Below are 27537 nucleotides of genomic sequence, written 5' to 3' on the forward strand. Positions count from 1 at the left end.
GCGCCCGGAGGGATACGCGTTGCCATGGAGACGCGCGCGGAGCGACCTCGTGGAGGCGGGTGGCGGCGGTGGAAGTGCGGGCGGCCATCTTGAAACCGGGCAAGAGGGGCGGGACTGGAGCGGCCGAGTGACGGTTGACCGGTTTTAACCAAGTGACTGGTACCGCGGGGCGGGGGAAAGAGGGAGGTGCCTGGGGCCATCCCAGGGAGGGAGGCGGGGGGCGGGGGAGGGATTAAGAAGGGGCGGGGAGGGGAGGGGGCGAAGAGGAGGGAAGAGGCTGGGGAGAGGGAGGAGAGGCGAGGACCGAGCCGAGGAGGGGAGGGGCGGAGAAAGGGCGGGGCGAGGAGGAGGGGGCTATGAGGAGGGGCGGGGTAGAAGGGGCGGAGCGCTGAGCCGGCAGCCGTCCAGGGCATGGAAACGGATGGTGAGAAGGGGCGGGGCGAAAAGGTGTTGCGGTTCCCGGGGAAGGTGAGGATCGGGAAGTTGCCGAGCGACAAAGGAGCGCCGGCGGTGCAAGAGGAGAAGGTGCAGGGAGAGGCGAGGGCGAAAGGCGAGCAGAGGGAGAAAGGAGAGGACAGGGCGAAAGGCGAGGACAGGGCGAAAGGAGAGGACAGGGCGAAAGGCGAGCAGAGGGGGAAAGGCGAGCAGAGGGGGAAAGGCGAGCAGAAGGAGAAAGGAGAGGACAGGGCGAAAGGAGAGGACAGGGCGAAAGGCGAGGACAGGGCGAAAGGAGAGGACAGGGCGAAAGGCGAGGACAGGGCGAAAGGAGAGGACAGGGCGAAAGGCGAGCAGAGGGGGAAAGGCGAGCAGAAGGAGAAAGGAGAGGACAGGGCGAAAGGAGAGAACAGGGCGAAAGGAGAGGACAGGGCGAAAGGAGAGGACAGGGCGAAAGGAGAGGACAGGGCGAAAGGTGAGCAGAGGGCGAAAGGCGAGGAGGGATCCCGCAGCGTGGGGAAGGCCGGGGGCGAGAAACGATCTGAAGGCAAACAGAAGGTCTCGAAAGAGAAGGGGCGGGGCCATAGGCGGGGGCGGGGCGAGGAGCATCCTCGGGAAGAACAGCGCGCCCAGGACGAGGGGAAAGGGCGGGTGGATAAGGGGCGGGTCGAAGAACAGGATCGGGTCGAGGAAAAACGGCGGAAGGAGTGGAAGCGGAGCGAGGAGCAAGCTCCGGGCGAGAAACAGAGGCAGGGACAGGGGAAGGGGCGGGGCGTGGGGAAGGGGCGGGGCGTTGGGAAGGGGCGGGACCAGGACCGAGAGAGGGGCGAGGCTAGGTGCAGGAGCCTGTACCTGGGCAGGACCACAGCGAGGAGAAGGGGGCGGTGCGAAGAGAACTGGGGGGGCAGGTCAAGACGAGGGGGCGGAGCCAGGTGCAGGTGCGCGACCAGAGGCAGTAGCCGGATTGGGGAAAATAGGAGGGGCGCAGCCAAAGCGAGAAACAAAGACCGAGACCACGAGAAGAGTAGGGGCGGGATGCAGAGCAGGGGCGGAGCAAAGAACAAGTGTGGGCCAGGGTTAAGGGCGAGGAGGCGGGGCGAAACCAGGAGCAGGGCCGTGGCCAGGAGCCAAAGTAGAGGCGGGACCTGGAGTCACAGAGGTGGGATCCAGAATAGGAGCAGATGCAGGGCGTGGGGCAGGGGCGAAGTCTGGGGCAGAGGCGGAGCCAGGAGCAGAAGCTTGGATGGAGCCGGGAGGAAGAGCAGGGATGGAGCCAGGAGCAAGTGCAGAGGCGGAGCCAGGAGCAGAAGCTGGGATGGAGCCGGGAGGAGGAGCAGGGGCGGGGCCCGGAGCAAGTGCAGAGGCGGAGCCAGGAGCAGAAGCTGGGATGGAGCCGGGAGGAAGAGCAGGGATGGAGCCAGGAGCAAGTGCAGAGGCGGAGCCAGGAGCAGAAGCTGGGATGGAGCCGGGAGGAAGAGCAAGGATGGAGCCAGGAGCAAGAGCAGAGGTGGAGCCAGGAGCAAGAGCCGGCATGGAGCCGGGAGCAAGAGCAGGGGCGGGGCCCGGAGCAAGAGCCGGAGCGGGGCCCCAAGTCCGAGCAGAGGCGGGGCCAGGAGCAGGGGCGGGGCGAGGCGCAGGAGCGAGGCGGGGTCTCAGAAGACGGCCCCCCAGCGCAGTCTGGCCGGTGGTTGTTGACCCCGGCGTTCCCCAGGGTCGAGCCGCGTTGCGCGCTGCCCCGCGATGTTCCCTGCTGGGCCTGCGTGGCCGCGACTCCGAGTCCTGCGGGCGCTGTGGGCACTGCTGGTGGTGCTGTGGGCGCCGTGGAGGCTGTTGGCGATGCACGAGATCCACACGTGCAACTGGCAGGTTGTCCTAAACCAGTTCACGACGGTCGGCAAGGAGGGCGAGAGCGACCGCTTCTCCGATCAAGAGCCCCTGGACACAGTGGACAGCATGTTCAGCCAGCTGGTGGACGCGCCCATCAACCGGGACGAGGTGAGGGGCCCGGGGTCAGGGGAACGGGAGAGGTCCTGGACCCGCACCCCTCTGGGCTCTGGACGTTTGCCCAACCTCTGCTTGCAGAAATACCTGGGCTTCCCTTACTACCTGAAGATAAACTACACCTGCGAGGGCAAGGTAAGTGGGTGCAGCAGGGGTCATCCTGTGTGGGCCTCAGTTTCCCCATCTGTAACCTTTTAATAGTGGTGGTGCCTCCAGACCCTGGGGACCTTAAGGATTCAAGAAGATCCCTGTATCCCACCAGATAGATGCTCAAGTAAGCTTTTTTTTTTTTTTTTTTTGCCATTAAAAAAATTGAGACATAATTCACATACCACAAAATTCAGCATTTCAAGTGTACGGTGCAATCGTTTTTAGTATATTCACAAAGTTGTGCAATCAGCATCATTATCTAATTCCAGAACATTTCATCACCTCAAAAAGAAACTGTACCCCCATCCCTCCAGGTCCTGGAGACCACTAATCTACTTTCTGTCCCTCTGAACTTGCTTATTCTGGACATTTCATAGAAATGGAATCCTATACAATATGGCTTCTTTCACTTAGCTGGTTTTCAAGGTTCATGTATGTATGTTGTAGGCTGTGTCCGTATTTCCTTTGTATGGCTGATAATGTTAAACTGTTTGGATGTGCATTTTGTTTATCCATTCATTCCTTGGTGGACATTTGGGTTATTGCCACTTTTTTTTTTTGGCTGGTATGAACAATGCTGCTATGAACATGCGTGTGCAAGTTTTTGTGTAAACATTTTTCAGCTCTCTTCTGTACCCCTGTGGGAATGGAATTACTAGGTCATGTGCTAAGCCTGTTTCACTTCTGAGGAACTGCCACGGGGGTTTCCAGAGCAGCTGCGCTAGTCGACATTCCTATCAGCAATGTGTGAGGGTTCCAGCTTCTCTACAGCCTCACCCAGCCCTGTTACTGTCCGCCTTTCTGGTTATAGCCATCTTAGTGTGTGTGAAATGGTACCTCCTGTGGTTTTCATTTGCATTTCCCTCATAACTATGATGTTGAACATCTTTTCATATACTCATTAGCAGTTTATCTTTCTTCTTTGGAGAAATGTCTATTTGGATCCTTTGCCCATTTATAAAATGGTTGTCTTTTTATTGTTGTGTTGTAAAATGTCTTTACATATTCTGGATACTAGTTCCTCATCAGATATAGGAATTGTAAATATTTTGTCACATTCTGTGGGTTGTCTTTTCACTTTTTTGATGGTGTCCTTTGAAGCACGAAATTTTTATGTTTATTGAGGTATAATTCACATACCACAAAATAGCACCAACGTCTTTAATTTTGATGAAATCCAATTTATCAATTTTTTTCTTTTGTTGCTCATGTTTTTGGTGTTGTCTCAGAAGGCCTTGACCCACCGAGGATCAGGAAGATTTACTCCCATGTTTTCTTCTAAGAGTTTTTTAGTTTTAGCTCTTATATTTAGGTCTTTGATCCACATGGAGTTAATTTTTGTATATGGTGTGAGGTAGGGGTCCAGCTTTTGTATGTGATTATCCAGTACCATTTGTTGAAAACATTATTCTTTCTTTGTTGAATTGTCTTGGCACCCTTGTCAAAAATCAATAGGCCATACATGCGAGGGTTTCTTTCTGGGAATAACTGTATTCCATTGTTCTATGTGTCCATCCATATGCCAGCACCACACAGTCTTGATTACTATAGCTTCGTAGTATGTTCAAATTGGGGAGTTTGAGTCCTCCAACTTTGTTTCTCTTTTTAAAGATTGTTTTGGCTCCAGTAAGCTTTTAGAGGACAGTAGAACATTGTAGTCTAGACCAGGCTGCAGACCTGGGTTTGAATATGCCACTGACTAACACTGATTTGGAGGGAGCATAGCGTGATAGATAATACTTTGGGCTCTGGAGCCAGGCTGCCTGGGTTCACACAGCTGCTACAAAACAGCTGTGTGATCTCAGGCAAGTTACTTAACTTCTCTGTATCAAAGTTTCCTCATCCTTAGCAAGGGTTCCATCATGATCATATCCACTTCATGAAATGATTGAATATGTGCGAAGCACCTAGCACAGGGCTTCAGAGGGCTCAGTGCACGACAGCAACAAGTTTCCAGAATGTGACCCCAGGTAGAGAGTTTTACTCCATGAACCTTCTCTCCTTATCTGTAAAAGTTTGATAATAGTGCCTTTACTGTTCATTCAACACCTACCATGGGTCAGATCCTCTTTGTTTACAACGGGAGGGATACAGTGATCAACAACAGGCCATGTTTTTCTTATGGATTCAGCCCACCAGGGAAGCAGACAATCAGCAAGTAAATATATAAAATAATTTATGTGGGGCCGTGGTGTCGTGATTAAGTTTGTGTGCTCCACTTCAGCAGCCTGGGGTTCACCGGTTCAGATCCCGGGTGTGGACCTATGCAGCACTCATCAAGCCACGCTGTGGTGGCATCCCACATAAATTAGAGGAGCATGGGCAGGGATGTTAGCTCAGGGCTAATCTTCCTCAGCAAAAAGAGGAAGACTGGCAATGGATGTTAGCTTGGCCCATCTTCCTCACCAAAATAATAATAATAATAATAATTTATGACAGTAACCAGTGCGACGAAGAAGAAAATAAAATGAGGCGATATGTTAGAAAGGAGGTGTTAGCCGGGTGGTTGAGCAGAGACCTGAATGGTGGAAAGGGACGACCATGTGGAGAACTGGGGGAAGCAGTCCAGGCGGAGGGAACAGCAGCGCCACAGCCGAAGTAGGGAAGAAGCCCATGTGGCTGTGGCAGAGTGAGCCAGGGGGCAGTGGGAGGAGACAGGCCAGGGAGGTGATGGGGGCAGAGTCTTAAGGCCTCGTGGACCGCAGTGAGGACTTGGCTTCAGTCTGAGTGAGATGGATTCAGGAGAAGGTTCTTGGCGGAGGTGGGAGGAGGGACGCGCTCTGACGCAGGTGTTCCCGCACTCCCACCTGCTGTGGGGGAGCAGAGCAAGCAAGAAGAGGCTGTGCATGGTCCAAGCAGGAGTCGAGGGTGGACAGGGACACCGTCGCCCTGACAGGGAGGAGGTCACCCCCCGCCAGTACCTGCTGCCCTGCGATTGGAAGCCCAGAGGCAGGGCTGGGACAGGTGTGGCCAGCAGGACTGGAAGGGCCCTGGCCAGGGCACTCCTCAGGATGGAGGCCTGTGTGAAGGTGGTTGTGCAGCCCACCCCCAGCCCTGCCCACAGTGGCCTGAGCGCAGCCGTCTCTTGGGGATGCTTCTGAGCCTTTGCTTATGCTGTTCCATCCACTGGCACACCCCTCTCCTTCCTGCCTTCCGTCTCCACTCTAAGCCCTGCCTGCCCTTCTCAGTGCAGCCAGGACCCTGGCATCTCTGGGGGGCGTCCCTGCTGCTCCCTCGGCCTCGTCCCCAGTTCCTTTCTGTCTAACTGTGCTATCCCACTCTCATTCCGGGCCCCAGCCCCAAACCTGGCCATCCTCTGACCGCTGCGGGTGGCAGAGGGTCTAACTTCTGCAGGGAGGGTGGAGGCCTCAAGCGCGGCCCAGGAATCGCTGCTGTGAGGGGAGAGGCTCCTGGCAGTTCCGGGTCCTGGGTTTATCCCCACCTCACATTTTGCTCATCTCGTGCCCCACTTCCCTGTGCATTCCCTACATCCAAATTCTGTCTGAAGACCTTGGCTCTGGACTCACTTCCTCCAGGAAGGCCTCCTGACTCCCTCCACAGCCCCTCTGCCCCTCCCGTGGCCTAGCCCCCACCCCAGCCCCAAACCTGCACCAGGTTCTCTGACCTTCCAGTGGTGGAGAATCTGTTCTCCCCACCCAGCCCAGGAAGACAGGCCACTAAAGGTGGGGTCAAGGCAGGGGGACCCAGAGGCTATCTTAAGGATACGTCTGTGGGGCCATCTTGCCCTCAGTCCTCCGAGGCCCTGGTGCGCAAGGGCCACCTGACGGGGCTGAAGCCCGTGGTGCTGGTCACCTTCCAGTCCCCAGTCAACTTCCATCACTGGAAGATAGAGCAGCTGCAGATCCAGATGGAGGCGGCTCCTTTCCCCAACAAAGGTGGGCCTGGGGGCACCCTGAGGGGTCGCAGCCTGGCAGAGGTGTTGGGGGATTGCTGGGGGCCCCAGCAGGGTCCATGACCTCGAGGGGAGGCTGGGGTCATCAGAGGGGCCCACGGCCTAGCGGGGAGGTGGGTGGTGTTGGGGGCCGCAGAGGGGTCTACGCACTGGAGGGAGGGCACGGGGAGCCCCCAGCAGGTTCCACGGCCTAGGCGGGGCCACACAAAGGCTGCAGTGTGGTCCGGGGCGCAGAGGGGGCCTGGGGAGTTGCAGGGAGATCCCGGGGTCCTGTGGCCTGGGGGAGCCGCGGGGAGCCCGCAGCCTCAGGGCCAGGTGCCTGCGCAGGGGGCTGCGCCACGGAGGAGGTGTGCGCCATGAGCTGGTACACGCCCATGCCCGTCAAGAACGGCAGCGTGCTCATGCGCGTGGACGTCAGCAGCAACGGCCTGGGGCCCTTCGTTCCCAAGCAAAGGTGCCCTTTCCCAAGCCCGGGGCGGGGGTGGGGGGGGCGGGGAGGGTGGTAGACTCCGGGAGGGACGTCCCAACCCCAGGTCCCCAAGAAGCTGGGAGACCAGAGGGAGGGAACAGAGCGGGGATGGCTGTGGGCCGCGGCGGGAGCGCTGACCCCGGGACCGTCGCCGTGCCTGCCCCACGCCTGCGCCAGGTTCCAGGTGAACATCAACGGCTTCCTGCAGAGGCAGCAAGGCGACACCCCCCAGTTCACTGTGGGAAATGAGGTGAGCGCGGCCGCGGGCTGGGGCGGACCCCGCGCGGAGCACGTACTGCGCCAGGCCCCGGGGAGGGCGACTGCTCTGCCCGGGACCCGTCTCCTGATGGTCTTGCATGATGGTGACCGTGTGAGGGAAGGCGCGCCCAGGGGCCCATTGTAAAGAGGGGAAACCGAGGCCCCAAAGGGCTGGCGCCGTTTGCCCAGTCTCCGCACGTACATACGGCCCCAGACTTGAATCTGGGTCTGCCCGACCCCTGCACCCATGTTCTTCATCACTGTGCATTCATTCACTCCCTCATTCGTTCAAGCAGCAGCCTCTTCCCGGGCACACGGTGTGCCACCAAGGGAACACAACAGTGACACACAGACACACAGCCCTGCCCCCCTAGAGCTGACATTCTAGTGGGAGAGGCAAACACCAAAGCAGTAAATGGGAAATCGAGTAAATTCCACAGTAGGCTAAGAGGTGGTAAGTGCTTGGGAGAAAGTCGGGAGGGAGGGGAGCTGGGTCTGTGCAGGAGGGGGTTGCCCTGTTCAGTGGAGGGGTCAAGAAAGGCATAACGGAGAAGGCTGATACTTGAGTGAAGCCTTGAAGGAGGAGAGTAGGGAATCGTGCAAAAGCCAGGGAAGAGCATTCCATACAGAGGGAACAGCCAGTGCAAAGGCCCTGAGGTGGGAACACACTTGGTGAGTCTGCACAGCAGAGAGGAGGCCCATGTGGCTGGAGTGAGGGAGCCAGGGGGGAGTGGGGGGCTAAGGTCAGAGAGGTGACGGGGCAGATTGTGTCAGGTGAGGACTTTGGCTTTTAGCTCAAATGAGATGCCGGAGCCCATGGAGGCCGGAGAGGGCTGAGCAGCCCCGCGCCCCTCCCCCGCAGCTCTTCCACCTGATCCCGCGGTACTTTGTGAACGTGCCGTCGAGGCCCTTGTGGTACACGGTGGACCAGTCGCCCGTGCTCATCCTGGGCGGCATTCCCGAGGAGAAGTCCATCCTCCTGACCGACACCAGCTTCAAGGACTTCTTTCTGGTGGAGGTGAGTGGGGCGGGACAGACCAGGGGCTGGGGCCTCTGGAAGGGCCTGGGCCACAGCCCCTAAAACGGGGTGGGGCCTGGGGCTACAGAGGGGGTCCCCAAAGACCTTCCAGCCCCGTGAGGGGCAAAGGGCATGGAGGAAAGACAGACAGCAGCCGGACAGCCTGGGTTCAAATCCTGGTTCTGCCCCCTCCTGGCCCGTGACCTGGGGCAAGTCACTTCGCCCACCCAGGCCTCAGAGTCCCCATCCGTAAACGGGAGTGGCGTTTCTGTTCGCCTCATCGGACCGCTGTGAGCACTGTGTCAGTCAATATCGGCAGACCCAGAATGCGACTGTACCGTGGGAGTCACAGCTGTGATTGTGTGTCGGTCTGCCGTTTGTAATTCTGGAATCCAAAAAGCTGTGAAAACTGTGTTTTCACAAGTTTGGGACTGAAACCTATTTGTCGAGAAAGCCTGACCCGAGCTAACAAAGGCTCTTTGTAGTCTTTCTGCATCCCACTTAGATATTCTGCATTTCACATTCGGATGCCGCCCTGCAGAAAGATTAAGGGGTGTGATTATGGGGTGCTGCTTAGGGCTTACACATGGATGGTATATATGTGCCACATTACCTTGTAAACGCTGGAATATTTTGAACTGCAATATACATTAGGCTCCAAATTCGGCCTTGTGAGTCTATTCTATTAGAATTGGGGAAGGAGTGTCTGAAGAAGGTTCTTTTGGTGTGAATGACTGAAACACGTTTGAGCTGGTGCAACTGTTGGCAGAATTCCGGCCCAGTTTGGTTTAAGAAGAGAAATGGATTTAGTAGGCGCACCTAACAGCAAAGCCTGGGCACAGATCAGGCTTCAGGTCTGGCTTGATTGGGGCTCAAATGAAGACTCCAGCTTTCAGTTCCTCTTCTTCTGGTTAAGCCCCATCCTCAAAGTGGCTCATATCATCCCAACTTGCAGGCCAGAGGGTGGGAGCATCTATTTCCTAAATAGCTTAAAAAAAAAGCTGATATTTATTTCCTTGGTCCTGATTGGTGCAGCTTGGGTCATGTGTCACCAGATCATGGGATGCGCCAGCTGGCTTAGCACAGGTCGTAAACTCCCTCCTAATGAGGAGGGCGGGGACGACAAGAAGCAGAGAAAGAATCGCTCCCCAGAAATCAGGGTAGCTTTGCCACAAGTTGGGGGGAAGGAGATGCTGGTCGTTAATTGTGTCCGAGATAACAATTTTGCATCACAGCAACCCCATAAGATTGCCTGGACCTCCTCCCTCCCAGGTGGAAAGCGCCCCTATGACTTCTTAGAACCAAGTGGATTAATGCTCTCCCGGTTCCCTCTAGCTCTGAATTCCTGGTTCCACTGAATTTGTTCAGTTCACGGACCCTCTCCCTGTCCTGTGCCAGCTCCCTCCGTCCTGGGCGAGTCTTTCAGACATCGCTCAGTTTTCACAAGCCCTGGACCCAAACCCTCCCACAGGGGGCGCGCGGCTGCTATGGAGATGCGGAGGGCAGAGAGGGGGTTCCTGTCACAGCAAGAAGAAGTTCCGTTTGAACTTCAGGCATCCTGATCCTTGTGCCTTTTTTAAACAAAGATTCATCAAGGTGAAAATCATAAAATTAGCCATTTTAAAGTGACTAATTTAGTGCTATTTACTACTGTGCATTCGTATGTGCAACCACCACCTGGTTCCAGAGAATTTCCATCCCTCCCAAGTAAAAGCCCGTTTCCTCTCATTCTGGAATCACGGGGATTTCTCCCACATTGCTGTCTCCGCTCTTTTCCTCCTCCCGTTTCAGCTCCCTGCTCCCTCCCCGACTGCCCCTAGGAGTGCTCCCCCTGCGCGGCCCTGCGTGGGTCAGGTTTAGATGCTGTAACAGAGACCCCTGAAAGGGAGCAGCTGAAATAGATGCTATTGCTCATTCTCGTCACAGTCCAGAAGTCAGGACCCCAGGTCCTGTCCGTTTTCCTGGTTCGCCATCCTCTAGGCCCCAGGTGTTGATCTCATCTGTGTGGTCGGAGCTGGGTCAGGCCCACATCCATCTTCCAGCCAATGGGAAGGGCAAAGAGCAGAAGTGGAGGGCAAGCTATTTTCTTTTCAGCAAATTTCACTTACATTCCATTAGTGAGGAGTCAGTCACTTGGCTACATCCAACTGCAAAGGAGTCTGGGAAATACAATTTCTACCTGGGTGGTGCATGCCTTGCTAAAGCTCACTTACCAAAGAATATGGGGGAAATGGATTTGGGAGCTCAACTAGCCATCTGCCAAAAGTGGGAGAGGAAATTTGTTGGTTCATATCACCAAAAAAAAATTCAGGACTTCAGGTCCAGCTTGACCCAGGAGTTCAAACAATGTCACCAAGACTGAATTTCTTTCTCTTCATCTCTTGGACCTGATTCTGCTGTATGGACTTTATGCTCAAAACAGCCCTGTACTCTGGAACGGCCGAGGCTGTGTCCTCTCTGTGGGCAGAGGCCCACCTTCAGTGGGAAAGATCTTTGCCATTACGCCCTAACTCCCAAATCACACATTTCCTTCCACTTGGTGTGGCTTAGACCTTTTGCCCACTTGGACTAAGTCATGGCCAGGAAAACCCAACCCACTGCTTATGGAGTTAAACGAGTCAGAAGTCTCAAACTTTGCTCAAATAAGGAGTCCAGCTGACTCACAGCTTTTTTCCCTCTCCTCTCATATGTGGGCAAAGAGGGGAAGGTGGTGATCCTCTTCTAGCTTCACAAAGAAAATTTCCAAGTATTTGTTCCAGAAAACAGAGGCATCACTTCCAACATTAACAGGGTAACACATTAAGTATGACAGCTAACCAAAGTGACAGACTTAGAGGGTACAGGGTAGTTTCACCAGGCACAGCAACAGCCTCTGTAGTCTGGATTGCAAGACTTTTTTAGAAATAACATTTGCACGGGCCCTCTTTTGGTGCTGAATAGTGTAGGAGAAGTGAGAATGTTCAGTTCTCCTTAACTTGATGAAATTTCCCTCAGCAGCAGATCCTAGTGTTTTGCTTTGATTTTTCTTTCTTTCTTTCTTTCTTTCTTTTTTTTTTTTTGCTGAGGAAGATTGGCCCTGAGCAAACACCCCTGCCAGTCTTCCTCTATTTTGTTTGGGGGTCGCTGCCACAGCATGGCTGCTGATGAGTGGTATAGGTCTGTGCCCAGGAACTGAACCTGGGCTGCCGAAGTGGAGTGCACTGAACTTAACCACTAGGCTATGGAACCAGCCCCTGATTTATACTTTTTATTGGAAAAGTTAATGGAAAATTCCACTTTTTGGTGGAAAATTTCAATCTGACACAAAAGTAGAGAGAATAGTATGATGAACCCAGCTTCAATAATTATCAGCATTTTCCTTTTTTTTTTTTTTGGCCATCATTTTTTTTATTTCCTGGAGTATTTTAAGGAAAATTTCAGCCATCATACCATTTCATCTGTAAGTTCTTGAAATACTCGAAGAAGTATCTCTAACACATGAGGACTTTTAAAAAATAAAATCACAATGCCATTATGGTACCCAGCAAAATTAGCAATAACCCCTTAATATCGTCTAACCCAGCCATGGTCAATTTTCCCCAATTATTTAAAAATGTCTTTTAAAGTTGGTTTGTTTGAATCAGGATCAATATGTTGCATTGGTTGTTAAGTCTTTTAATGGTCTTCTCACCTGTAAGTCTGTTCCTCCCAACCAACCACCCTTTTTTCAGGCAATTTAAGAAGCCAGGCCTTTTGTCCTATGGAATTTAGCTGCTTGCTTCTTTGTGGAATCATTAACTTGTGCCTCTGACCCCGTGTATTAGTCTGAGCAGCCTGCCCTAACAAAATACCACAGACTACGTGGCTTAAACAACAGAAATTTGTATTCTCATAGTTCTGGAGGCTGGATGTCCAAGGCCTAGGTGTCAGCAGGGTTGGTTTCTGATGAGGCCTCTCTCCTCACCTGTGATATCTCTTCCTCTTCTGTTTTTTTGCTGAGGAAGATTTGCCCTGAGCTAACATCTGTTGCCAATCTTCCTCTATTTTGTATGTGAGCCCCTGCCACAGCATGGCCGCTGACAAATGGTGTTGGTCTGCCCCCGGGAGCCAAACCAGGCCAGCGAAGCCAAGCATGCTGAACCACTGGGGCTGGCCTGCCTGCTCTTCCTCTTCATATAAGAACCACAGTCCCTGGCCCGGTGGCCCAGTGGTTAAGTTTGTGCGCTCTGCTTTGGTGGCCCAGGGTTTCGCCAGTTCGAATCCTGGGCATGGACATGACACCACTCATCAGGCCATGCTGAGGCGGCATCCCACATACTGCAACTAGAAGGACCACAACTAAAAAAAAATACACAACTATGTACCAGGGGCTTTGGGAGAAAAAGGAAAAGTAAAATCTTTTTTTTAAAAAAAAGAACCCCAGTCCAATAGGATTAGGGCCCCACCCTTATGACATCATGGGACCTTAATTATCTCCTTAAAGGCCCTATCTGCAAATACAGTCACATTGGGTGTGTCAACTTGAAAAGCAAATTTACCTGTTATTTTATCTCAAAATAAGTTTAATTGGGCCTAACCAAAAGAATTGCAATTGAGGAGGTGCATGCTACAGTGGACCGCAGATGAATCCAGAAAACAAAGGAGGGGAGCTGCTTTTTGGGGTGGGGGGTTGGGGAAGATTAGCCCTGAGCTAACATCTGCTGCCAATCCTCCTCTTTTTGCTGAGGAAGACTGGCCCTGAGCTAACATCCATGCCCATGTTCCTCTACTTTATATGTCGGACGCCTGCCACAGCATGGTGTGCCAAGCTGTGCTATGTCTGCACCCGGGATCCAAACCAGCAAACCCCAGCCGCTGAAGCAGAACATGGGCACTTAACCGTTGAGCCCTTGGGCCTGCCCAGAGCTGCTTTTATACAGAAAAAGGGCAATATGGAGGGACTGTTGTAAGGGGAAGTCCATTGGGGGAAAGTAACAGTTCAGGGCGGCAATGGCTTCTCATTGGCTGAGCTGTGGCATTTCTCATTGGCTGAGCTGTAGTGTTTCTCATTGGCTGAGTTGTGGTGTTTCTCATTGGCTGGCCTGCAGCATTTCTCATTGGCTGAGCTGTGGTGTTTCTCATTGGCTGGCCTGCAGCATTTCTCATTGGCTGGGCTATGGCATTTCTCATTGGCTAAGCTGTGGTGTTTCTCATTGGCTGGGCTGTGGTGTTGCTCATTGGCTGAGCTGCTGTGTTTCTCATTGGCTGAGCTCCTGCATTTCTCATTGGCTGGGCTGTTGCTGGGTGGAAGAGAAATCTTCCTTCGGCAGTGAAGTAGTTTTATCTCCTGTCCAAGGTGTGAGAACACTTCCCTTCCTGGTTGGAGTAATTGATGACGTGTGATAGGGCACAAGAGCTGCCCCTACAGGCCTCCCCACTCCAATTTCGTTAAGATTCCTTTTATTAATTTAGACAGGGGTTAGGGCTTCAACATGTAAATTACGGGGTCGGGGGAGAGCACAGTTCAGTCCCTAACACCCTATATTGCCTATAAACTGATAGCTTATCAGTATAAACTGATAGTTTATAGGCAATAGGGAGGCTGGAATATAGAGCTCTAGAAACTTGATAAAACTTAGATTCAATCTTTTAGGCAAGAACCCTTCACTGATGGTGCTTTCCCACTGTTCGTGATATTGCCAGGGTTAGCGGTTGGTCAGTGAGTTCAGATGGTGTTGGCCTGACAGCCAACTGTGTTCTAAGTAGAATGGGATTATTAAGAGTGCGCCTTGGGCCAAGCGTGGACTCTTTTGGATCCACGTGGGTATTATCCTGAGTGCGGCCTGGGGAATTGGGACTGCCAAGCACTGTTGAGTACTGCTGTGCACTGCCCAACTCTAGGGAGCACCCAGAGCCCCAGCTGGCTCCAGCCTGGGTCGCCTGCTGCCCTGGCCCATGGTGGGGAAGTTTGACCATCAAGCTGCTGCTTCAGGGTGAACAGGGAGGGCACCCTGGGGACAGCTGCGTGTGTCCCTCCTGAGCAGTTGTCAGAGCAGGTGCCTCCCCCCAAGGCAGGACGTGGGGGCTGAGGCCAAGGCCACCTGCTCACCGCTGGCTCCGCCCGCCTGCAGTTGAGCATCGACAGTTGCTGGGTAGGCTCCTTCTACTGCCCCCACCCCAACTTCACCTCCACCATCTACGACGCCATCGCCACTGAGAGCATCCTCTTCATCCGGCAGAACCAGCTCGTCTATTATTTCACGGGCACCTATATCACACTCCACGAGAGCAACCGTGGCAGCGGTGAGGGGCCGTGGCATCTCAGGTGGGGAGGGCGCCTCAGCGAGCCGGTCCACTGGAGGCACCTGGGACTGGAATTGCCGTGGGGGCGGGGGCGGGGGCAGGGGGAGGGTGTCGAGGGAACTTTCCAAGGTCCTGAATCATCCCTGCCCTCCCTGCAGGGCCTTCTCCCCTCTGCACGTTGGGGTGAGGCTTTCTCCCAGACCTTCCGAGGTACTGAGAACCAGCTGGGGGAGGAGGGAGGCTCGAGAGGGAAGGGAAGGAGCAGAGAGAGAGAGACTCAGCATGCACGCGTGCACCCACACACACACGTGAGTGTCAGAAGGACAGAGACAGGCATACCAAGAGAGAAATCTGGGGGGTGGAGGAGAGGCATAGAGAGTCAGAGAGAGAGAGACAGAGAGAGAGAGGGACGGGACACTGGAGAAGCAAAGCTGTGAAGGAGATTGATCAGAGAGGAAAAAGAGAGACTTCTTTTTTTTTTTTTTTAAAGATTTTATTTTTTTCCTTTTTCTCCCCGAAGCCCCCTGGTACATAGTTGTATATTCTTAGTTGTGGGTCCTTCTAGTTGTGGCATGTGGGACGCCGCCTCAGCATGGCTTGATCAGGGGTACCATGTCCACGCCCAGGATTCGAACCGACAAAACACTGGGCCGCCTGCAGTGGAGCGTGCCAACTTAACCACTCAGCCACGGGGCTGGCCCCTAAAGAGAGACTTCTGATTCATCCCCATCTTTTAACAATAGCAAAGCCCTCCAAGTCCTAGTTTTCCCCCCACCTAAATGAGCGATGTCGTTTAGACAGCTTATGGGGTCACTCAGACTTACAGGGTCACAGAAATGGGTACTGTAATGTATGTTCCATTAGTTAGTGCCTGTTCTCGACAGCCCCATTTTTCTCCCTTTCTTTCTGAGGGCACTTCGACAGTGGGAGAAACCAAGTTAAAATGGGCTTAAGCCAAAGAAAGGGGGTGTTTATTGGCTTAGATAGCTGAAAACCCCAGGAGCAAGTTGGTTTCAGGCATAGTTGGATCCAGGGGCTCACTGTAGCTATTAGACAGCCCCCTCCTTGTGGTGGCCATGGTGACTCCCCCCTTCCCCAGCAACTGCAGACTTTTATGCCCTCAGGGACCCCAGGAAAGATCATCTCTTTGTTAGTGGTTGCAAGCTGGGACTGTCTTGGACTTGCCCAGTTTGGACACATGCCCAGCTCAGAACCAATCACTCTGGCCAGGGGAATGCAAGGGTGGGGTCAGCCCAGTCTGAACCTTGGGGATGGAGTGTGAGCAAGCAGGCTTTTCTCAAAGGCAGCTGGGGCCCTATACCAAGGGCCCCTCAGACACCACCCTGAACAGCTGCTCCAGCAGGAGAGGACAGGTAACAGGCTCATTAAGGCCGGGGAAATGTGGTTGGGGGGCCAAGGTCCCAGGTCCAAATGCTTGGGCCTGAGGCTCTATGCTGGCCCCCCACAGGGAGCTGGGTTCGTGTCCTGGCCAAGGAGTGCATCAAGAAACTATGCCCTGTGCATTTCCATAGCAACGGCTCCGAGTACATAATGGCCCTCACCACTGGCAAGAACGAAGGTTATGTCCACTTTGGGACCATCACAGGTAAGGGTGAGGGCCCCTCCATACCCTCTCACCTCCAAGAATTCTGACCTCAGGCCCTCATCCCTCACCAGGTGCCTTCAGGAGGGATCCCAGGCTGGAGGTTGTCCCTGTGAGTGGGGATGGGTTTATGCATGTGTAGGGGTAGGGCTTGGGGTCTATTATGTATCTTTCATGATGTGTTTGGTTTCAAAGAGCAGAAGCCCAATTCAAAAATCATTTAGGCATAAAGAATTTGTGGACTTATATAAATGAAAAGACCAGATTTCAACTTCAGGCATGGCTGGATCCAGGGGCTCACAGGGTATATCATCAGAACTCTGTCTATCTCTTGGCAAGGTAGTATAACATAGCGATTATAGCACAGGTCTGGAGAGAAACCTCTCCGACACACCCAACTTAAGTCACCTGTGGCTTTGGATGGACACTTAACCTCTCTTTTTGGCCTCACTTCCTCATCTGCAAAATAGGGCTCATAGCAGTAGTACCTGCTTCATTGGGTGGACAGGAAGATTAAATAAGTTGGCATATGGGAAGGTCTTAGGACGGTGCTGGGGACATGGCGGGTGCTATAAAGGGTTTATTATCATGAGCCCTATGATTTGGCTTCGTTTTCAGGTAGATACTCCTCTCACGGGGGTTAAAGATGGCTCCCAGGAACTCAGGGTCACATCTCCCACCAGTTTGAGCCCCCCAGCCTCCAGAGAATGAGAGCAGCCTCTTCCCCATTAACTCTAGCAGGAATCCCAGGGTGCACTCTGATTGGCCCATTATGGGTCACGTGCCCAGACCTGAGCGGAGACAGACAGACTCTGATAGGCTAGATGTGAGTGACTGACAGGCCAGGGGGTGGGACCTGCTCCCTGGCATCCCAGGGACTAAGCCGGCAGGGAGGCCCCAGTGTTCCACCCTGGACAGTGGGAGAGCTGGCGGGGCGCAGGGGGTGCCAGACGGGCTGGGAAGGGCCTGAGTGTGGACCTGCCCTGCTCCCCAGATGGCCGCGTGTCCTTCGAGTTGCTGCCCAGGAAGCAGTCCGTGTGCCAAGGGATACAAGGTACCCGTCTCCCAGAGGGGTCTGTGGCCGGCGGGTGGGGGTTCGAGCAGGTGGGAGAGCAGGGCAAGCGGGGAGAGGTGACGGGAAAGGATGGCAGTGTCTTGGGAGGGGTGGAGCGTTACAGGGGCAGACTTGGCAGTCACAGAGACGGTGGAGAGGGGCGGGGTCCGAGGACATCTCCGGACCGCCCTCTTCCCCGTCCAGTTGTCAACTGCTCCATAACCTGGGCCGTATACATGGAGGACCACCACCGCCTGCTGCTGCTGGTGGAGATCGAAGACCCTGCCGCCGGGAAGCGTTTCCAGGTGGTCAGCTACGACCTGGGTAATTGGGGCACCACGAGGGGCTGAGCGCCAAGGGGTGGGAGTCCAGGATGTGAACTGCGTGTCCATCCTGTGGGGTCTGCGCCCAGCAGACAGTGGGAGGAACTGTTGCTCATGTCACTCCTGGGTAAGGAGTAGTGGTGGAAAACAGGCTTGGTGGGCTGGAGAAACTGAGAGGAAGTCCATGTGACCAGAACAGAGGGGGAGGGAGGAAGGAGCGAGATTGGAGAGGTGAGCAGAAGCCAGATCTGGAAGGGTTTTGTGGCTCACAATAAGGAGATTTGATTTGATTTTACCTGAAGTGAGAACAGGGCTGCCACGTACAGTTGTAGAGGCTGTGCACTGCACTCCCCAGCCAAGGAATCAGAGGAAGCAAGTCCTGTGCCCTACCAAGCCTCTATCCTCTCAGAGGATATAATTCACACACAGAAACTCTAAGGGCTAACAGACCCCAGTGGGAAGCCATTGGAGGGTTTTTTAGAGAGTTGGGAAGCTAGTGGCTTGCCCAGTTTCAGGTTTTGGAAGCTCAGGGCCTCAGGAGATTTTGCTGTCTTCTCCACACCCATAGTCAGTGATTACCTGGCCATCCTCTACACCATCCCGGAATTCATCCCTGACGGTAGGAGGGGAAGGCGAGGGGGTCTCAGCGGTGGGTGGGGTGAGAAAGGGCCCAGGTGGCCCCTCCTCACTGCTGTGTCCCCTCTGCCTCTGCCCGGCCAGCCCGAGGCCTGGAGTTCCTGATGATCCTAGGAACAGAGTCTTACACCAACTTCCCTATGGTGCCCAAGGGCATGTCCTACAACCCATACAACCACATGCTGTTCATCTGGGGCAACTTCCTCCTGCAGAGGTACGGGTCGGGGCGTGGTCTGCCTCCCCAGCCCCATTGCAGAGTGGGGGTGGGGGGGGGCGGGGGCTGAAGTCGCCGAGTTTTTAGAGGCTGCCTGAGTCCAGAAGTTGTCAGGATTGTGATGGGGGAAGCGCTGCTGGGGTGGCCAGGACTAGGATAGGGGAACTGATTTTGAAAACTGTGGCAGCCCCCTTGTGAGGATGCAGCCTAAGTGAGCAATGGCGGGGCACTGTCTGCAGAGAGGCTGGGATCCCTGTCACCCCTCAGGAACCTAGGGGCCCAGAGCCAGCTCCATAGGTGGTTGGCCGAACGCTCCTGCTTGCAGATGGGCAGGCCGCCCGGAGGGTTTGGAGGGGGGGCCGCCCTGTACATGTTCTCACAAGGCTAGTGAAGAACTGAGTGCACGGTTCCTGCCTCCAGCGAGGCCTGGAGTGGGGGGGAGCAGATGCCCTCTGGGGGCCTGGCCTGGGCGCCCCCAGCTCCCCTCTCTGCCCTGCAGTTATGACAACGAAAACTTCATCTACCTGCTGGACTTCCCCAAGGAGCTGTCTATCAAGTACCTGGTCAACTCCTTCCGAGGGGAGATGGCGATTGTCACCGAGACCGAGGAGGTGGGCTGCCCTGCCCCTCTCCCCACTTCTTCTCTGCGTACCCCCAAACCCCGGGAGTCTCCCTTTTCCCCTGTCAGGGTAGAGGGGCCCAGGGGAGGGAACACCCTCAGGGACCCCGGGTTAGGGCTGCCGAAGCTCCATTTATACCCTGGAACTCACAGCATCAGTGTCTTTTCCAAAGCCACTCAGCGGCGTGACAGACCTGTGCTCAGAGTTATCACCCGATTTCCCGAGGGGGCCCTCTTTCATTCATCCTGTGCTTGTTGATTTCATAAATATTGAGCACTTACTGTATACCTGACGCAGTGCTGGGGACACAGTGGTGACCGAGTCAGCCCTGGGCCCTGCCCTCACAGGGCCACAGTCCATCGGGAAGACAGACTCCTTCCCAGACAGTGACAGCTCAGAGTGGTCAGGGCCACAGTGGGGAGAACAGCGCCCATGGAAGTTCAGAGGAGGGCCTGATCCAGGCTGGGCGTGTGGGCATCAGGGAGGGCGTCATAGAGGAGGCCACACGGAGCGGGGACATCCTAAAGGCTGAGCCTGAGGAGGAGGCCAGGTCTAGAGTCAAATGCATTGGGGGCCTAAAGGGGTGGGCATCAGTGCAGTGGTGGGAACTGAGGCCGAGGGGATGGCGAGACCCTGCAGTGGGCAGAGAGTGAGAAGGAAGAAGAGGGCTGAGCCCTAGGAACCCCGGCCGTTAGGGGCCAGGATTAGGAATGCTTAAGTGGCAAGTCCTCGGAACTCAAGCAGACCAAAACCCGGAAGACACGTATCCTGGCGAGTGAGGGCTGGGCTCGGGGGAGCTCGGGTTCTGGCAAGGAGGGAGAAGGTACATGAGCTCACCTGGTTCCAGCTGAGAGGCAGAGGTGGGGTCCGCGGTCCCCGTGCCCTCACACACACAGCTGGCTGTCACCCCCAGATCTGGTACCTCCTGGAAGGCAGCCACCGGGTGTACAAGCTGTTCCCGTCCGAGGGCTGGGAGGTGTACGTCAGCCTGCAGCGGATGCATCAGTCCTCTCTCCACGCCCCCAATGAGACCATGGTCACTCTCTTCTACGAAGACAGCAAACTGTACCAGGTGCTCGGCGGGGGCCGTGGGGAGACACGGGGGGGCTGCAGGCAGCTGACTGCAGCTCACCTGGCCCTGCCTTCCCGCTGCAGCTGGTGTACCTTATAAACGACCAGCAGGGCCGGCTCGTCAAGAGGCTGGTGCCCGTTGAGCAGCTTCTGATGTACCAGCAGCTGGGCAACCGCTACGTCTTGGAGCGGCAGGGGTGAGAAAATGCTGGACCACGGCAGTAGTCAGAGAGCCCTGGGCACTGCTCCGCTCCAGGGGTGGGGGTGGCGGGGAGCTGAGCCATCCCTTGTGACAACCTCCGGGCTGTGATGGGGGAGCTCAGGGCTTATGGAAGCTCAAAGCAGGGGCCTGGCCCAACCTGGGTGAAGGGCGCATCAGGGAGGGCTTCCAGGAGGAAGAGATGCATGAGCACTTCTGTGACCGGAAGGGTAAGGAGGAAGTGGCCAGGGGGTAAGATGGAGAAGGGTGTTCCAGACGGGGGACCCACACGTGCAAAGGCCCAGAGGAGCAAAGGAGATTGGGTGTTCAAGAACTGAGAGAAAAGACAGTGCCGGTAGAGTGCAGTGGTGATGGCAGGGTGGACCAGGTGAGCCTGGGGTCAGAGGGAGGAACTTGAACTTCATCCTGAGGGGCCTGGGGAGCCATGATGGGACTAAGGAGAGGGACTCCATGGTCAGATTTTACTGTGTTCGGTGATGATCCTTCTGGTCACCTGCAGAGAGTCCGGGGAGGCATTTAGGGGGCGGGGGGAGTGAAAGGCCGTTTAGGAGCTTGAGTGCCATGGGGCCAGGGGCATCTGGGATGAGGTCCAGGGCACCAGGACTGAGGCCGAGGAGGAAGGCAGGGCTGGATCAGATGTGGGGCCCCCGCAGCGCAGAGGGGAGAAAGGGGCCTGCGAGCGCGGAACAATCAGCTGCGTCCCCCTGCCGCCGCCAGGGGCCACCTGACGCTCTCCTTCAGCAACCTCTGCCCCTTCACGGTGATGCGCCTGCGGGACCTGCCCAACCCGCAGATCTACACGCGCCAGGAGCGCTACCGCGCGCGGCCGCCGCGCGTGCTGGAGGCCTCGGGCTTCCACACCAGGAACTCGCTCGCCGTCTATCAGGGCCTCGTCTACTACCTGCTCTGGCTGCACTCCAAGTACTACAAGGTGGGCGTCCGGCGGCCCGTGGGGCCGGGCCGGTCGAGACGGGACGGAGGAGGCTTGGAAAGCCCGCGTGGCTGGAAGAACGGGCGCGGAGGGTGGAACAGAGCGGCGCTGCCTTGGAGAGTCTGAGGCTGAGTGGGGGCCGGCTGAGGACTATGAGCCGGGCTTTGAAGCATGGCTTTCAGGATGTGGTGTTGGGCTGAAAGCGGGGCTTGGGGACAGGCCGGGGTATGCACCTTTTGCTTTGGGTTAGGGGCTGGGACTGAGGCCAGGAAGGGGGCTGGGAATGCCACCTGCCTGGGGACGCCCCCCCTCCCCCGCCCCCCTCACGGTGCCGGCGGTCCCTGCAGCCATATGCGGACCCGGTGCACGACCCGACCTGGCGCTGGTGGAAGAACAAGAAACAGGACCACGTGCGTGGAGAGGGCTGGGAGGCGGGGAGGAGCGGCCCGGACACCCCTCTCCGTGCCCCTCTGCGGACGCTGACTTTGCCCCTCGTCCCATCTCCCAGCATTACTACTTCTACCTGGCGAGCAACTGGCAGAGCGCGGGTAACGTGCACATTGACATGGCCAGCTACGAAAAGATCTACGACCTCAAGGCCGAGCACGAGCTGCCCGAGCGCATCTTCCTGGACAAGGGCGCCAGCTACCGCTTCTCCATCTTCCTGAGCGTCCGCGGGCACTCGTTCAAGTCGGAGGCCCAGAGCGGTCTGTGGGCGGGGCCTGAGCGGAGCCCGACGGGCGGGCTGGGCGACGGCGGGGGCGGGGGCGGGCGCCTGGGCCCCATCCGAGGGGCGGGGCTTCTGTGGGCCGGGCGCGAGGCCCTGACCCCTCCCTCTGGCCCCGGCAGGATTCTCCTTCTACCTGAGGAGCCGGTTGGATCTGGGCCTGGTGCTGGCCCACCCGCACTGCATTGAGGCCGTGGTCTGGCAGGAGCTCCTCATCAATCGCAACTCGGTGCTTTTCTGGGTAAGACCAGGCGGGGAGGGGGTGCCGAGGGGGGGCAGCGGACCCTGAGAAGCCCGCGGTCAACCGTCCCTGGGTGCTCCCGCAGGCCTGCTGACCCCTTCCTTTCGGCCCCCACCCCCAGGTTACCCTCAGTGATAAGAAGGCTTGCTTTGACCAGGGCATTAGTGGACACCATCTCATGAAGACCTCCATGCTGATTAAGGTGCGCCCCCAAGCCTGGAGGGAGGTAGGCGGGATGAGGGGAGAGAGCGGGCCCAGGGGGCCGCGGTCATCACCTGCTCCTACCCACAGGTGGTGGGCTCGGCCGGACACTGCTTCCAGAACACGTACCAGGGGCCGCGCATGCAAGTATTGGACCTTGGGGTACTGGGCCCTGTGCAGGAGGGTGGGGGTTGGGGCGAGTCTCAACAGGGCTGGTTCCGAGTGCTCCCCGGGGGCATCCTACCGCGTTCATAATTTCTTCCCTCTCCTTCGTTTTCCTCCTTCATTCACCCACCCATCCACTCCCGCCTTTCATCCATTCCTGTTTCCAGAAAGGGCCGCCTTACTGGTTGTGTAGATTGCACACAAGCTTGTATGTTCCTCCTGGTCCTTCCCTGCCGGGGCAATGACTATCTGGGACTAACCGTGTGACCATATTGCCCATCTAAAATTAAGTTTAAAAAAGCCAATGATGTTTGCTTCCAGACAGACAAAGAAACGGAGGGGCTGAAGGTAGGATGTAGTCTGAGCTGCGCTTCCTTTGTATGCTCAGGCTGGGGCCTTTCAGATTCTCCTCTCTCTCCTCACCCCCGTGTTACAGATCAAGAGGCATGTGTATTTGGAAGGCTTGGCGCCTCTCTGGCTCCCCATCCTGGAAAAACTGGAAGCCGGAACTCACTGATAAGCAGTGGGTTCTCAATCTGTAAATAGGGTGCATGAAGGAGGGAAGAAATGAATTTACATCCAGTAGGTCCTCAATCAAACTTGCTTAGGTGAATAAAGGCTCGGAGTGTCTCTCAGCAGGCCAGCCCCAGAGGCGGGCCTACAGGGGGAAGGGGGCTGGGGCTGGGGTCTCACGCATCAAGCACGAACAGATATCACTCCCTGCCCCCTGCCCCAAAGCTTAGTCATTCGTCCCACCAATGCTTACTGAGTGCCTCCCACACGCCAGCATTGTTTTAGGTGCTGGAGTTAGGAGGGTGACCGAAACAGACAAAATCTCTGTCCCCATGAAGCTGATGTTCTGGGGGGGGTGGGGGGGGGGGTTGGGCACTGATTTCTTAGGGCTGCCATAAGGAAATACTGCAGACTGGAAATTTCTTCTCATCCAGTTCTGGAGGCCAGAAGGCCGAGGTTCTGAGGGAGAATCTGTTCCGTGCCTCTCCTCGCTTCTGCTGGTTGTCAACAATCCTTGCCAGTCCTCTTGGAGAAGTGTCACTCCAATCTCTGCCCTCATCTTCCCAAGGCGTTCTCTCTGTGTGTCTGTGTCCAAATGTCCCTCTTCCCATAATGACACGAGTCCTTGGATTAGGGCCCACTCTGATGCAGCATGACCTCCTCTTAACTTGATGATGTCTGTAAAGACCCTGTTCCAAATTAGGTCAACCCACAACAGAGAGTCAGGCAACGAGCAGGAGAAATACAAGGTGCTGTATGTTAAGAGATGATGAGAGCTAGGAGAAAAGTAAGCAGCAAGGGGCAGGGGGGAGGCGAGCATTCTCCATGGGATGGTTCAGGGAAGGCCTGGCCCAGGGAAAGTGAGCAAAGACTTGAAAGAGAGGAGGAAGCGAGCCCCGGCGTTCTGTGTGGAAAGGCACAGCCGAGAGGGACAGGTAGTGGGAAGGCCTGGAGGCAGGAGGATGTTTCCTGTGTCAGAATAAAGGAACAGCCAGGAGCAAGTGTGGCTGGATCAGGGCGAGAAAGGAGGAAAGGGGAGAGAGACGAGGTCACAGTTGCAACGGTGGGCAGATCACTGAGGCCCAGGGGGGCTGCGGTGAGTGAGATGGTACCCCGAGAGGGCTCTGAGCAGAGGAGCAGCTCGGGTGCTCACAGGGACCCTCTGGCTGCACCTGGGGGACAGACTGGGAGGGGCGGGGGCAGCAGGAAGACCAGGCAGGGAGCAAGGGTGGGGCGGAGGCGTTGAGGAGCTGAGTGAGAGAATGGCTCTGTGCTGAAGTTCAGAGATGACAGGATATCTGGAGGGATTGGATGTGAGGGGAGAGGGCGAGGTTTCTGGGATCAGGCCAAGGCTTGTATCCTGAACACGGAACGATGAGGTGCCAAGAACGAGATGGGTTGTGGTCAGATTGAATCCGAGACGTCCCTTAGACCTCTCAGTGAGCGAGTGGCCGCTGGGTAAAGTCTTTGGCCCAGGCCTAGCCTGGGAAGTGTTTAATCTACGGCCACCAACCCCTTTCCACAGTTGCTGTCAGGCCCAGGCCCGTCTCTGGATGCCCATGTCCCTCTGGCGATCGGGTGAAACCCTTGGGCCCTCCCGCCGAAATGAGCCAGGGGCCCTTCCCTCTGAAGGCAGTGTCATGGGGCTCCCTGACCCTGACCCCCATCCTGGCCTCTCCCTCCCTCATAGAGCCCACACTCCCTGGGTCTATTGTTTGAGAATTTGGGCCCAACTTCGGCCCCATGAAGCCCGCCTAGGAGTTGCCTTTTCCACAGGTGCAGGTGTCAGTGGTTTTGTTTCTGTCTTACTCTGGACGCAGCTCGAGCCAACCTGTCTCAGCTCCAATCCCAGCTCTGCCACCTACCAGCTGTGTGGCTTTCGATCATTAATTAGTGGCTTGACCTCTCTGTGCCTCACTTTTGCCATCTCTAAGACGGAGATATTAGTAGTCTTTACCACACAAGGCTGTTATGAGGATTAAACGAATTTGAATATGTAAAGCATCTGGACATCACCCAGTGCCTTGCGCACAGTGAGAGCAGCTATTGCTCTAATGATAATAGTGACCCCACCCCGCCTGGTGAGGGTGAGCCTGGCAGTAGTGGTGGGGGATGTGGGAGGAGGGGTGGAGGAGGAGGTGTCCAGCGCGAGGCTCTTCTCCCCCAACTCAGGGTAACCTGATGGTGCCAATGTTCATCGGCTGCCCCCCGGGCAAGCGCCTGGCCTTCGACATCACCTACACGCTGCAGTACAACCGCCAGCAGAACAAACACTACTTCGACTGCGTGCACGTGGACCGCGAGATGCCCTGCTTCCTCTTCCGCGATAGTGCGTGTCCGGCTGTTCGCGCTCCTCTGCCCCCACCACTTGGCCCTCCCTGCCCGCTCAGCTCGCCTCTGCTCTTCCTCTTGGTCCTCGCATCTCTCCTTCCTCCCCTCTCCGTCCTCCACCTCTCGGGCCCAGCTAATTTCTTCTCCTCCTGGCTTCAACCCTCTCCGACTCCACAGTCTTCTACCCCTTCTTCTTGATCCAAGATTTGGTGACGGGAGATTCTGGCAGTTTTCAGGGCAGGTAAAGGCGTGGCCAAGCCAGCGGCTGACGGGAGTGGGGTGGCTGGAGTGGGCGGGGCAATAAGGGGGGTGGGTGGTAGAGGTAATGCGGGACTCGGGACACCGAGGCCAGTCCCTGCGCACCTCTGCTCCCCGCAGCTACGTGCTGAAGGTGGTGGGCGGCGGGCCCACCCTGGACACCATCAAGGAATACAGCGAGGAGGACATCTACCGTTACAACAGCCCCCTAGACAAGTAATCCCTGTGGGCCCTGGCCGCCCCCCCCCCCCCTCCCGCCCCCAATCGGCCTTCCTCTCCCGCAGACCCCTCCCGCTTCCCGCCACAGACCTCGCCCTTGCTGCAAGCCCCGCCCACAGAGCCAGCTCCTAGGGTCCCGCAGACTCTGGCCCCGCCCACGCCGCGAGGCCCCGCCCGCCAAGGGCTCCGCCCCTCCTTCCCCTGCTCACCGGCTGGCCTCGCTCTGGGCCCGCGGCCGAGGCCCGCCCCGCCCCCACTGAGGTCCCGCGGTCCCGCACAGGACCGACAGCCTCATCTGGACCACGAGGAACGCAACGACCACCGAGGACCCGGCCTTCAACATCTTGTCTCACCAGAGCTTGGGCATCGAGTGAGTGCATGGCCTGGCTGCAGGCCACCTTACCCCCACCTGCCCACAATCCCTTCTGCCTCCGTCCTCAAGCCACGCTGACCGCCTTGTGTTCCTCAAATGGGACTGACCTTTACCAAGCTGGACCCTGTGTGCACAGTGCTGGGCCCTCTGACTCTCTTCAGACCTTGGTTCGGATGCCCCTTCATCCAGGAGGACTTTTCTGACTGTTCTGGATGGGCCAGGGGACTCCCACGTCCTCCTGTGCTTTCCCCGTTTTCACCCTGAGCCCTCTGCCTGTATCTGCCATCCCGGTCCCGACCCCTCTGCCGGTGCCCCCTCATCCCGGCCCTGACCCCTACGGTGTGAGATTATGCCTCATGGGGGCTCGCCAGAGTTCTGGGTTGGAGGGAGAAATCGGCGGTTGGCACGTGCCAGGCAAGGTTTGTCCCACAAGTGCCTGAACTTGTGCCGCCAGGTGGCTGTGTCTGGAGAACTCCCCATGCCATGACACCATTCCCCATAGCATCTTCGCCCCCGAATTCTTCTTCAAGGTGTTGGTGAGCAATAGGTGAGCCAGGCATGGGGCCCAGGTGGGGTCGGGAGCCTCCTGTGGGGTGGCCGATCTTCCCCCAATCCTGCACCCCATCCCCGCCAGAGGTGTGGACAAGAGCACATACTGTGACTACCAGCTCACCTTCCTGTTGCACATCCACGGCCTCCCACTCAGTGCCACGCGGGCGCTCTTCATCCTCGTGGTGAGTGGCTGTCGCGAGCTGCCCTGTGGGGTGGATGGGGCCCCGGGCTGCCCACCCACCCACACCTGCTGTGTGGTGCCTCCAGGTGTCGGCCAGCATCTTTTTGGGCCTGGTGGTCCTCTACTTAATCTTCTGCCTCCTGCTGCCTGTTATGATGAAGGCCTGCAACATCCTCCGCTGGAAGATCAACAACCTCATCGCCTCAGAGTCCTACTACTCCTCCACCACCTCTTCCATGATCTTCAGCAGCGCCTCTAGGACCAGATCCAGGATCGGCTCGAGGATCAGCTCCAGGATCATCTCCAAGATGGCCGAGGAGAAAACGGCCAAACCTGAGTAGACCTTGTAGAAGAAGTCGCCGGCCTGAGCCCCTTGGCTGCCCCGTCCCCGCCCCCCCTCAGCCCTCACTTCCTGGGCCAGCTTGGAAATGCAGCCTGTCACCCATCCCAGGCCTTTCTTTCTGTTTTGCTTGAATTTTCATTTCTCATTCAGACTCTAATAAAGCCTCATTTCAGGACCATTTGGGGGGCCTTGTAAGTGTTCCTGTTCGGTTTGTTTGACTGTCCACACAGCCACAGGGGCCACTAAAATCTCAAAT

At 56.4% G+C, this 27537-nt stretch overlaps 1 protein-coding gene across 13 annotated transcripts; it reads left to right on the plus strand.

Annotated features, from left to right (window-relative positions):
• The first annotated feature begins 376 nt into the window (after positions 1-376).
• Positions 377-27456, plus strand: CATSPERG (cation channel sperm associated auxiliary subunit gamma). 13 transcript variants are annotated; one of them, XM_044759316.2, is made up of 29 exons: positions 377-424; positions 2147-2430; positions 2518-2571; positions 6338-6482; positions 6827-6953; positions 7146-7218; positions 8089-8244; positions 14334-14505; positions 15974-16111; positions 17103-17162; positions 17367-17486; positions 18054-18104; positions 18206-18335; positions 18835-18946; positions 19869-20027; positions 20111-20223; positions 20964-21177; positions 21525-21587; positions 21686-21884; positions 22027-22145; positions 22267-22347; positions 22437-22493; positions 25197-25353; positions 25533-25596; positions 25734-25829; positions 26113-26202; positions 26660-26752; positions 26840-26939; positions 27025-27456. In XM_044759316.2, the coding sequence occupies exons 1-29, from the start codon at positions 412-414 to the stop codon at positions 27277-27279; spliced, it is 3495 nt and encodes a 1164-aa protein (XP_044615251.1). In that variant the 5' UTR covers positions 377-411; the 3' UTR covers positions 27280-27456. The 13 variants fall into 13 exon arrangements, 10 of the variants coding, with proteins under 10 accessions (XP_044615251.1, XP_070354720.1, XP_070354722.1 ...); XM_070498619.1 differs by having other exon boundaries at positions 391-468; XM_070498621.1 differs by having other exon boundaries at positions 400-468; positions 2317-2430.
• The last annotated feature ends 81 nt before the right edge of the window (positions 27457-27537 follow it).

This window comes from Equus asinus, chromosome 26 (genome assembly GCF_041296235.1).
Source record: "Equus asinus isolate D_3611 breed Donkey chromosome 26, EquAss-T2T_v2, whole genome shotgun sequence".
In the NCBI taxonomy this organism is placed as follows: domain Eukaryota; kingdom Metazoa; phylum Chordata; class Mammalia; order Perissodactyla; family Equidae; genus Equus; species Equus asinus.